At 36.2% G+C, this 13,020-nt stretch overlaps 1 protein-coding gene across 1 annotated transcript in view; it reads right to left on the bottom strand.

Annotated features, from left to right (window-relative positions):
• Positions 1 to 1,571: 1,571 nt before the first annotated feature.
• The window catches only part of LOC110467271 (taurocyamine kinase-like), a 39,873-nt gene continuing 28,424 nt past the window's right edge, over positions 1,572 to 13,020 (bottom strand). Inside the window, exons 8-13 of the mRNA XM_021524328.1 lie at positions 9,641 to 9,775; positions 8,143 to 8,402; positions 4,985 to 5,133; positions 4,568 to 4,733; positions 2,260 to 2,443; positions 1,572 to 2,085 (exon numbers count right to left, since the gene is read on the bottom strand). Of these exons, the coding sequence (XP_021380003.1) occupies positions 1,895 to 2,085; positions 2,260 to 2,443; positions 4,568 to 4,733; positions 4,985 to 5,133; positions 8,143 to 8,402; positions 9,641 to 9,775 (1,085 nt within the window). The 3' untranslated portion in view covers positions 1,572 to 1,894. The remainder of the gene's footprint in view (positions 2,086 to 2,259; positions 2,444 to 4,567; positions 4,734 to 4,984; positions 5,134 to 8,142; positions 8,403 to 9,640; positions 9,776 to 13,020) is intronic.

The raw sequence follows: 13,020 nt of genomic DNA, 5'->3' as shown, positions 1-13,020 counted from the left end.
CTTCTTTTTGATAATGTCAGTTGCTATGCAAAAATGCTTGTTGCTATGGTCAAAATGTTGTATTTGGAAAATCACTAAAATTAAATGGAAATTACACAATATATAGTTAACTTTCTGGATGTAAATGAAAATGAATGTATGTATCAAATATGTGTATATTGTAGTGATTTGTATGTAAAATAGCCGTAAATAATGTCAGTTTCTATGCAAAGATGCTTGTTGCTATGGTCAAAATCATTATATTTTTCTTTTATCTCTGAATAAATAAAAAGAAACTGTTAGTCTAAGATAACAAATATTACAGCTGTAATAGGAACATGAAATTTTGAGTTCAAAATGTTAATTTTAACACAAAATGTTGTCTTTTTAAACCAGAGCTGAATATGTTACTATGGCCCGTTGCTATGGCCTGTTGCTAAGGACAAACACAAAAAAACATTTTAAGTTTTACAGAATTTGTTAGGTCTTTACTTGCACATTCCATTGGTATAAGTATAAAGGGAATAATGCATGGGGCCAAAAACACCCCTTAGTGCATATAGTCCTTTCATGCTTCGTTTTCCCTTGGTCCTTAGTTGCGCCTGTTTGGATGGACCAACCTTAAAGATTGTTATTTGTGTATGTTATCTTTGATACTGATCAAAGGAACAAGATGGCTTCCAGAGAGGTAGCTATCTTCGATTTTGACGGTTATTAGGTTTTTATCGGTATTTCTGTTTACCTTTTTTGGGTACTGGACGGATCTTTATCAAATTTTGATATGTAAGTTTTCATGGTACCTAGTTGTCTATGTTACATTTTGAGCCTGACAAGAAAAGATAACATGTCTGTCAGCTGGACAGCCATATTGTATTTTAACATTTTAAGGTTTTTTCTGCTTTTTTCTTAAATTTTATATGGCGGTTTAACTCGGTCCTTTTAATGTTCAGGTTTATTTTTTACATTAAAAAATTGTCCTCTTGGTCCATAATTGTGCGATAATCTGATTAATCGAAAGAAAAAGGTGACTGAGAGGCGGCAATCTTGGAAATTAACAATTCAAGTTTGTCATCATTATTTCTCAGGAAGTGTTAGAGACATCTTTCACAGATTTCATTTGTAGTTTTCTTCTTTGTCCATAGTTGCGTATAAACAACATTACCACAAGTCGGCCATTTTGTAAGTGGATATCTAAGGTTGCTATCGTTATATCTCATTAAGTGCTTCACCTAACTTTCACAAGCTATTTTTCCTTGGTTTTAGTTGTGTTTCGGAACTTATCACAAGAGCAGGATGGTTATCATCTGTCATTTTGGTATTTGACAGTTAATTGTCACCGCTATTTTACAGGGTAAAAAACAGATATAGAGAAAATGATTAATTCTAGCTGTTTCCTGGGTTTTTTTATAGTTCTGCTGTAACAGGAGATACCTCTGGCTGCCAAAAATCATTACATATATAGCAGGTTATCTGTTCACTACCTGAAAGGTTTTTGTCTCTGTAGATACCTGGTTGCTTTAGAAGGTGGGAAAACTTAACTTATGTCAAGGAACGTTTGGGAAACGGGGTACAAAGAAGACAAAAGCAAGCAATTTTGTGTATCTAACAAAAGTTTAATACGTAAAACTCACAGCAAAGACCAACGTATTGTTTTATGCTCTGCCGTTGCACTCGCATAGTGACAAGGAACATTGTAGTTGCCGACCATCTCGTCGACAAGTCAATGCCTCTATGAGAGTTATGACACCAGAATCGTTATATATATATATATAATATTTGACTGAAAAACAAAAAGAAAAGTTCTGCATTGGCACAATTGCAGCAAATCTCAAATGATTTTGCACACCCTCAAAGTTTCTCTCATAATGAAATCAGATCAGTTTCCGTTGACACATTATGAAATTGTTGTAAATGTTTATGCTTTGCGTCCAAATCTGCTGGTCGATTGTGGCCCGCTTGAGCCGTCCAACTTCCGCTCCTCAGCAATCACGGCCTCAACACCCTTCCTCATTTCCTGTACAGCCTCGATCTCGGTCAAACCCAGCCTCCTCTTGTTAGAGATGTCGTACACCCCTCCCACACTCTCCGTGTGTTCTCCGTGGATACCTGCCGAAAAAGTAGACGTCATCAAACTTATCCTTATATGTTTAGTTTACAGTTTATACTGACTTTTATCACATGTATAAAAAAAATACATATAATATATAAAATATTCACTCTAACTGAAATTATAATTCCACTTGTATCGTCGATAACCCTGCTAAATACCTATAAACTAACCTCGGGCTTGTAGGTTGAAGCGATCACAGAAGGCCTTGAACTCGGGGTTGGTAGATAGCTTGGGGATTCTGATGTGAACACTGGCCCTGAGGGTGGTGCCAAGGTTTGTCGGACAGAAGGTCAGGTAACCCAGTTTGTGATGATGGGCGAACTTCAAACCGCTCTTCTCCATGGCTTGGACAGCCTGTACAGACGCAACGTTCAAAATGACAACATCAATCAAATTATAAACATGTAACGTTTTTAGAACTTAAAAATAATTTTAGTTCACCGATTTGGTTTTCCTCAATAATAACGTATCAAAAATATTGCCATGCTCAATTAAAAATTGATATAGGGTATCAAACCACTGATGTAAATACTTCTCCTGTGAACATAATATGTCAGCTTCAATTATAGACATGAAGCGAAGAAAAAGTCTGCCATACATTAGTCAATAAACCGTGACTTCTAACAGTTTTAGTTACTGTTATCAGTCAATGAACCGAAACTTCTAACAGTTCTGGTAACCGTTATGAGTCAATAAAGCGTGACTTCTAACAGTTCTGGTTACTGTTTTTAGTCAATAAAGCGTGACTTCTAACAGTACTGGTTACTGTTATCAGTCAGTGAACCGAAACTTCTAACAATACTGGTTACTGTTATCAGTCAATAAACCGTGACTTCTAACAATACTGGTTATATGTATCAGTCAGTGAACCGTGACTTCTAACAGTTCTGTTTACTGTTATCGGACAATAAACCGTGACTTCTAACAGTTCATTATCAGTCAGTGAACCGTGACTTCTAACAGTACTGTTTACTGTTATCAGTCAGTGAACCGTGACTTTTAACAGTACTGGTAACTGTTATCAGTCAGTGAACCGTGACTTTTAACAGTATACAATTGTTTCATGTTTTTTTGGGGAACAGTCAAAACTATCATCCCGAGGTAGGGGGAAGCCCTGGGGAACTGTTTGCCCGAGGCCGCTAGGCCAAGGGCAAACAGTTCCATAGGGCTTCCCCCTGCCGAGGGATGATAGTTTTGACTGTTCCCCAAATAACCATGAAACAATTGTTTTATTACCAAATAAATATTAGTATCAATGCTGCATGCAATGTTGCCATTGCTTCAACACTGAGTCGCGGTCATCGAAACGCTTGAAGGGGAGCTCTCGAGGGGGGATTCCTGCGCATCGAATTCGCGCTGGGTAACAGTTCGCTCTGACCGGGAAAATAGAAACAGTCAAAAATGACTAATTATCATTTATATAGACTATTGGGTAATAATACTGTTTACTGTTATCAGTCAATGAACCGTGACTTCTAACAGTACTGGTTACTGTTACAGTCAATGAACCGTGACTTCTAACAGTTCTGTTTACTGTTATCAGTCAGTGAACCGTGACTTCTAACAGTACTGGTTACTGTTATTAGTCAGTGAACCGTGACTTCTAACAGTACTGTTTACTGTTATCAGTCAGTGAACCGTGACTTCTAACAGTACTGGTGACTGTTATCAGTCAGTGAACCGTGACTTCTAACAGTACTGGTTACTGTTATCAGCCAGTGAACCGTGACTTCTAACAGTACTGGTTACAGTTATCAGTCAGTGAACCGTGAGTTCAAACAGTACTGGTTACTGTTATCAGTAAATGAACTGTGACTTCTTACAGTACAGGTTACTGTTATCAGTCAATGAACCGTGACTTCCAACAGTACTGGTTACTGTTATTAGTCAGTGAATCGTGACTTCTAATAGTACTGGTTACTGTTATCAGTCAGTGAATCGTGACTTCTAACAGTACTGGTTACTGTTATTAGTCAGTGAATCGTGACTTCTTAACAGTACTGGTTACTGTTATCAGTCAGTGAATCGTGACTTCTAACAGTACTTTTTCTAAACATTTTCTTCAGGTTGGTAAGTATGGATTATGAAAAGTTCTTTTTACACAACCAATACAATTAATATTTGACGTTTCGATGACTAGTATGATATGTACAATGTCACCTTCATCAGACAAATGACCAGTGAAGCGTATGCACGTAAAGGTGTAAAATGTGTACGAGTTGTCCACAAAAATCGATGTGGATTTGGCTACGTTGTAAGCGTATGTACAATAGTTGTTATATATGCACCGAAATGACTCGACCGTGTCCTCTTGTCCTCGCTTGCGTCACGTTTATATTTGGTAAAATACAATATGTTTGAAATGTATCATGAACGGACAAGCTTCCTTTTAAACATATTCTTTAAGTGGTTGCGAAATGATTTTTTTGATGTCGTTGTAAAAGAGATCGTTGTGTAGTTAAATGTACATGTACTAACCGTGACCAGACGTGTGTACACGGCTGCAAGGTCTCCGCCCATCTGCATAGAGATAAATCGTAGATGGTCCTCCTCATTCACCCACACAAGGAATGTCTTCTGAGGGTTGTGGAAGATTCCCCTGCCAACCGGCCAGTCGTCAAACCCACTGGCTTCCCTCAGGAACCTGACCAACGAGAAACAAAGTTACACAAATAACAAACATACATATACATGGGGACCTACCGTGATAATTGAATATTCCCTCAAGACGGAAATGGACTTGTGCTACATATAGTAAACCTATAACAGTTCCTTCAGTGATGAGTGGGTAACAGACTGTTGTAACCTCATTAACCTATAAATGCTCCTTCAGTAAGTTTGGAACAGACTAGAAAGTAAGTCTGCCTGAAGAGTCTAGAAGTTAAAACAGGCTACCTGTCGCTGTCGTTGAAGAGGAAGTGATCCTCTGTAAGCTGCAGCTGTGTGGCTCTGTTCATGCCGTACAGGGGGTAGTAGGTGCCTTTCAGTTCTCCCTTTAGGGTCTCGAAAGCGTCCTTGTCTCTAGCTTCCATTTCCATACGGTCCTGTTTAAAAGTGTATTGTATTCAACATTTGATTGGAAGTCTATACAAGCATCCTAATAAAAAATACAACTCCACGTATATCGTTGGGGTTTTAGTAAAATGTCACTATCAAATCCAGTTGCTCTTCCCCTTAGATCATTATATTGATATAGGTTGTTTCCTAATCCGAATACATCAGTCCAAAATGGATAATATGTAACTATACTACACAGATATTGTACAATTTGCAGACACACTTACAGACAGTATATGACGTAATAATTACAATGACTTCGCCTGGTGTTGACAGGGGAGACAACTGATGATGACAACAATGCAGGAACACGATCTCATGCTCAATCATGGATTCTGTGCTCCAGCCAACTTTCTTATACCTCGCTTAAATTATGTCAAACGATCAAAATGTCGAATGTAAATGTAGACATTGAAAACAGTATTCGGCTGAAAAGGTGTTTTTTTCATTTGTTTTCCAAATCGTTGACAAAATAAGATTGTTACANTGACCTCATAACTGTTGAAAAAATAAAAATCATTCCTTAAATAATTTATAACCGGCACAAGAAACTAGGCTTGAGCACGTAATCCATGCTTGAACATGAGAGCAGTTTATGAATACGGGCCCAGGTTTACTTTCTTCGGATTGCCTGAGCTGAAATATTACTTTATGGTTTTGAAGATAATTTTTGATAAGTTGTTCATACCATGTCCACTATTTACAATGTAAATTGCTATAATGATACAGCTAGATAAATGTAAATTTGTCTTAAATATTATTACAAAATGGTGAATTACTACACAGATAACTTTTTTTATTTACAGAGAAATTAATATGCCCAGTAGTTAAAATCTACTCTTCATGAAATCCTAAAAAGAGTTCACCCCCTTGCATCGTGGACCAACTTTTTATCTTTACCTGGATATTTCGTAAACTTATGCAAACGCTCTACTAACTGTTCGATAAGGTCATCAGTTTGACTATTATACATATGAAGTTTTCAAGGAAATACTCAGTAAGAGTATTACTACTAGACCAAAGGTAAGATTTAACTACTCAGTAAGGTACAGTGAGTGTATCAATAGAACTAATGTAAGGTTTAACTACTCAGTAAGTGTACACTAGAACTAAGGTAAGGTTTAACGACTCAGTAAGGTACAATGAGTGTATCAATAGAACTAATGTAAGGTTTAACTACTCAGTAAGTGTACACTAAAACTAAGTTAAGGTTTAACGACTCAGTGAGTGTATCACTAGAACTAAGGTACAGTGAGTGTATCGCTAGAACTAAGGTACAGTGAGTGTATCACTAGAACTAATGTAAGGTTTAACTACTCAGTGAGTGTATCACCAGAATTAAGGTACAGTGAGTGTATCACTAGAACTAAGGTACAGTGAGTGTATCACTAGAACTAAAGTACAGTGAGTGTATCACTAGAACTAATGTAAGGTTTAACTACTCAGTGACTCAATCACTAGAACTAAGATACAGTGAGTGTATCACTAGAACTAAGATACAGTGAGTGTATCACTAGAACTTAGATCAGTGAGTGTATCACTAGAACTAAGGTACAGTGAGTATATCACTAGAACTAAGGTACAGTGAGTGTATCACTAGAACTAAGATACAGTGAGGGTATTACCAGAACTAAGATACAGTGTGTGTATCACTAGAACTAAGGTACGGTGAGTGTATCACTAGAACTTAGATCAGTGAGTGTATCACTAGAACTAAGGTACGGTGAGTGTATCACTAGAACTAAGGTACAGTGAGTGTATCACTAGAACTAAGGTGCAGTGATTGTATCACTAGAACTAAGATGCAGTGAGTGTATCACTAGAACTAAGATATAGTGAGTGTATCACTATAACTAAGGTACGGTGAGTGTATCACTAGAACTAAGATACAGTGAGGGTATTACCAGAACTAAAATACAGTGAGTGTATCACAGAACTAAGGTGCAGTGATAGTATCACTAGAACTAAGGAACAGTGAGTGTATCACTATACCTAAGGTACGGTGAGTGCATCACTAGAACTAAGGTGGAGTGATTGTATCACTAGAACTTAGTTACGGTGAGTGTATCACCAGAACCAACACATAGTGAGTGTATCCCTATAACTAAGATACAGTGAGTGTATCCCAAGAACTAAGATACAGTGAGGGTATTACCAGAACTAAAATACAGTGAGTGTATCACTAGAACTAAGATACAGTGAGTGTATTACCAGAACTACGGTTAGGTTTAACTACTCAGTAAGTGTATCACTAGAACTAAGATACAGTAAGTGTATCACCAGAACTAAGATACAGTGAGTGTATCACTAGAACTAAGGTAAGGTTTTAAATCTCCTGTAGAACATTAACTCACAAATGAGAGGGTAACTAAACTGATTCAATACTCAAAGTTATCACTTTTTATAATAAAATGTGTACAAAATTAATGTTTGACAATAAATACAGCCAACGCACTTTTTTACCTATGAAATGCTGAATTATATTGATGTTATCACTTTACATCGTTTTAGTATAGTACTTTAAATTTAGTGTCTGTGATATCTAATTATATGCTGCTATGTAATTGTATGTTTTACTCGCTGATTATGTGCTAGCTTTCTGTGATAGTGTATAGCATGAATTGTTGTTATCCGTTTGCTTTTTATCATGTTTGTCGCAAAAATACCGCTTCAGTGCTAATGTTTCTCTGTTGGATATATGCGACGTTAAATAATGTTTCTTGTATCTTGTATTCTTGTATCGAAAATTAAAAAAGTCGATTTATATGGGGGGGGGGGGGGGGGGGGTGATACTAAAAAGGGAAGCAACTCCTGGTTTTTTTTTAATATTTCAAGAATCACAACTAATTCGAACATTTTCAGCCTTGCTCAAAACTGTGTCGAACAATAAACATATAGTATATTCTGAAAAATTTTACCAAATGACCTCCCTTGAAGTGTCCCATAGCAATATTTTAACGTAAATAGTGAGGTTACGTGATTTAACATAGTCATACCTTCAATGTAGCTGTGGGGGGGAATGGGTAACCGGCCAACGAACGTCCCACACGAACACGTGTTGAGATAATATACTTCTTAGAGGGGTCAAGATCGCCAAACCCTAAGTTCTTGATGTCTCCAAAGTCGGGGTTAGGATGTTTGACCTCGTCCACTTTGTGGTAGTCTTTGATGACTGGGAAGAGTACGTCGGAGAAGACGTCGTATGCTTCAGCATCACAAGCATAAATACCACAGCCACTGTCGAGATTGTTGCAGCCTGAAATATGTATGATTCATTCTAAGTGAATGGCATGTGTTCTCCATAAAATAATGATACAGTCTTAAGCATTAGAGTATTTTTTGTACATTTCTATTTGTGTTATATTCTTATATATTCTTATACTTTTAAATATTGCTTCAAAACTCAACAAAACCTAAAATTAAACGGAAAGAATTCTCGGGAAATAGTATGGTGCATAATACATAATTGCCCTATCACATTTATGAAAATGGGAAAAAAAATGTCGAGATGAAATTCAGAAAGCGACAGCTGAAATGAAGAAAACTGTTATAAAATGTTGTCAGTTATTTTCATTAACTAACTGATAAGATAAGTTGTTCCGTTTTGGTATTTGACAAACTAAAACTTCCAAGTGAACCTGACTCAACTGAATGCTGCATTTTGTATATAACGTTATACAGAAATGGTAAAATATGGTAGGAAAACCGTAGTTCATTAGCAGCAAAGAATATGGCCTCCAATATTAGGTCAAAAGAAAGTTGGTGCTAACCCATCTAGTCTAGCATTGTCAAAAGTAATTAATATGCGCAGACATCCACACTGTAGCAGCTTTGTTCGGTGAAGTTGCGTGTAAAATGAAGTTGCGCAACCGTCGATGCAGAAGCTGCCGTGGGTTCGAAAGAAAGTTAAAGAATATATTTGTATGTTGATATCTTATGATTATTTTTTTCATGGTGCTTTATATCTTAATCATTTGTCTACCGCGCGGCATTCAATGTCATTTTTGAAAAGTCGACATTCTTTTGGAAACGTAAAGTCATGACGTTGTATTTCAACAGCAGACACGTCGACCGCCAATGTAAACAGGGGTAAGCTTCGTTTGCTCCGTTTTGTTTGAATTTATGTGTTCTTTTGTAATTTAGTTAAATGTCCGACATATCTTGTTTTTTACACGACGCGATCATAAACGATCACAAAGGAGTGGTTAAAACCGTAGATCGCAACTCCACCGCACCACATCGCAAATAACATTTTAATGACAAAACACATTAGATGACAAAATGTAGTACAGTTCTTGTCAGAAAATGGGCAGCAATGGCTATCATTTACCTTTACCTGTTTACCTCTTCTTCGACACCGTTGTTAGCTAAATTGCTAGTATAGGCGCATCTTGGTTTGGTAACGTACTGTTAACCGGTTGTGTAGCATAAAAACTAGGATAAAACTTGGACGAGAATTATCTGATAAATGAAGCAGTGCTCCGATCATCTTACCTGACCTAATGCAATCTGCTAATGTTCCTTTCAGGTAAGTAACCTTATCTTTTAGCTTGTTGTAGATTGGCTCGGTCAGGTGTTTCTTCAGTAAAGAGTTTGACTCGCCATTTTTCAGTTTCTTCCAGAGTTCTTCTAAAGACATGATTCTTTATGTTCGAAGCAAATCAACCTGTAAAAAAGCACCAAAAAATCCTGGGAATCAACAAAGATAGTGAAGTCTGTTAGAACTATCAATAAGTACTGATTTATACTTTACCAATGTCTGGGGACTCCGAAGAAGACCAGCTTATTCGGATGAATTCCAAACTGTAGCGATGACGTAACAAAGATTACCCATTGTTTATGACGTCATCAAAATGTGCGTACAGGCTTGTGTCTTTACTGACATTTGGTCAGATTTGTGGTAAGCTTTATATACTATGTTCGGTCGTAGGTAGTGAGTGTAAAAATGCCTATCCATATATCTCAAACTGAAACCTGCTATGCATATGCATAGGTATCTCTGCAATAACGTTAGCTATACGTTTTATTAAATTTTACTGAAATGACAGCACATTCGGGATTATTTGTATCTTGTCAGTTTAGATAATTTTGGAAAGTATTCGCGAAAATAAAATAATGATTGTTAGAGTAAAATATCGAAAAGGAAAGGTGCATTGGAAACGTTCGTTTGGAGGGTAACCCACACAATATTTGAAGATCTGTTAACGCTCTATCGATCGTTTGGCGAGTTGTAACTTGTTTTATAATATACAATACGTTATTTGAATCGTATTTATAGACTCGGTTTACTTTGAGCTGACAGGAAGACCATACTTTAGTTACTCATTTGAGTTTAATAGTCATGTTATTTTTGAAGGACAAAAATATACACAACATTTTGAAATAATACATCGCACATTACGGAACCAAGCTGATCACCTCTACGGTAAAGATAAGAAATAACGTTGCGGTTTCGTGTAATCAAAATAAAAGTGTGCCGATCATTTATCACAACTGCAATTTCGGAAATGCAAACAGTGGTATTTTTTGCCGGCCGGCGTATCTAATCACGTGACTATTTACACTGTACGTGGGAGTGATCACATATCTAATTAGCATGACAAACTTTGGAAACGTCAAATAAATCATTATTTTTAAGAAGAAGGCGCGTTCTTACAGTTTTCAAAATTGTAATCTCAGCAATGATATGTTAGAAAACTTTATGGCATTATCACATAGGCCGTTTATGATATGTGACGATTTCAAGGACATACGTATTTCAAAGCAGAACTAATAAAGGAATGTCAATTTTGTTCTTCTTAAATCATTTTTTCTTAGCGGATAAATGGAATAATATGAAAATGAAAATGGTGTGGCAAACAAATTACCAGAAGCATTTTGATTAAATGAAATAAACTAATTTACCTGTAGGATTTTGCTGACAGCGGTGTGTCCCGGTGGAGCAGATTGGCACGTAGCTAGTGTCGAGCAGGTGAAGCCGCCGAATCAAGTCTGTAAAAGTCCCTCCCATTGGCTGAGACTGGCACGTATGTGTATTGACCCCCTTCAATGGATTAATACTTTAATCGTGTTATCAATACCATATTCAATCTTTTGAATAGATTTGCAAGTCTGCATAAATGGTTTCCTATTGATTGTATTTGGTGCCTTCTGTACTGTCGGTATATGTATATCAGGTACGACTGAAGTTTTAAAACCCGTTACACATAAGAATTCTATATTGACGTTTTTGATATTACTAATCGCGTGTATTGTTTAAATAATGTTACGGGTCCACACATGTGCCCGCTGCTAGGTATACACAAACGGACACGTACGTAAAACCAAGGTCTACATATGTCACAGCCCCAGCGACCACACTGACTACACATTGGACAGATTTTTAAAGAAAAAAGTGACCAGGGTTATTGAAATAATAATAATGATTTATTTAAGGTCGGCAAATATAAGCAATGAGAGCCGTGGTGACACTCGACCTGTGTATGTTAATTGTTAGAAATAAGGGAAAGTTTGCGGAGTGAGCACCTTTTTGGATGTTTTATACAGGTGTATAAATATTCTGAACATTATTAATTTATGCAACAGCTGTTTTAAATTGGAAACTTCGGGCGACACCTGAAACCAGAGTGCATGTTGTCAGAAGCTTTTGATGTTGAAAATAGCTTAATTGAATTGTAGCTTCTACGATAAACATAATGCATGCTTATCTGTCATGATAGAGAAGACTGGACGATCGCTGCCTGATCAAAAAGAAAATAAACCGATGCATGTCTAGTCAGTCAGGTCGATATTGTTATTTTAGTGCCATATATCATAATTACATTGATACATTTAAAAGTATACAGTTAAATAAAATATTTGTTCATGCTTGACCATATGTTCAATTTGTTTCCGTAAGTTTTACAACTTATAGGATTTTCAACAAATATTTTCATATAAGTACAACATATAATTACATAATACTGGCACATTCATCACAAATCAGTAGCAACAACAACATCATCGAAATCATAATTCATCGCTTTTATCATTATCATCATCATCATCGTAGCGGCCGTCGTCGTCGTCTTATACCTCATCATAATGAAATAATCATCTCTTTAAATCAACATCAAATACTACATCATCCTCATCCTCATCATCATCATCATCTTCTTCATCATCGTCAAAGTACAACAACAAGACTTAATTACATGAATTTCATAAAACTGGTACATTTTTTTACAAATCACCGATATTATTGAAATCATTACCACTTTCATCATCATCATCATCATCAAAATATCAACATCATCGAAAACATCTATATCATCATCATCATCAACAACAACAAAAAACAACAACGTTGAGCATTTACCATCTTAAACATGAAAGATTGTTCGAACAAAACATGGACATGATACGATTGAGTAATACAAAATTACGTAAAACAAACTTATAAGTTAAACAATCCTTCGTTTGTTAGCTTCAATAATAATTTTACCTAACAAATTCAGTTCTTTTACATTGTGTGTATTTACTAATTCGATAAGTTTGAATACAGATGGTTTTTGCCAGTAATAATTTTTAATATATTTTCTCCTTAGATCTAGATGACGTGGGCAGGTAAATAGAAAATGAAATTCATCTTCTATCTCTATTAGGTCACAGTTACTGCAATATCTATTATTCCTTGCAACATTCCTGTATCTTCCCGTTTCTATTGCAANACAGATGTCGGTAGCTGCCTGCCTTAACTAGTTCAAATAATTTATGCTTTATGAATAATAACCAATTTCGTTTCGGGTTTTCCCTCCAAGTTTCTTAAAAAAAAATTATATGCTTCTTTTAGAATACAATTTTCACAATTTAACAACTTAAACCAATATTTCAAC

This window comes from Mizuhopecten yessoensis, unplaced genomic scaffold, assembly GCF_002113885.1.
Source record: "Mizuhopecten yessoensis strain PY_sf001 unplaced genomic scaffold, ASM211388v2 scaffold11169, whole genome shotgun sequence".
Lineage (NCBI taxonomy): Eukaryota > Metazoa > Mollusca > Bivalvia > Pectinida > Pectinidae > Mizuhopecten > Mizuhopecten yessoensis.
The sequence above is the reverse complement of the archived record's forward strand: the minus strand, read 5'-3'. Positions and strand labels throughout refer to the sequence as shown.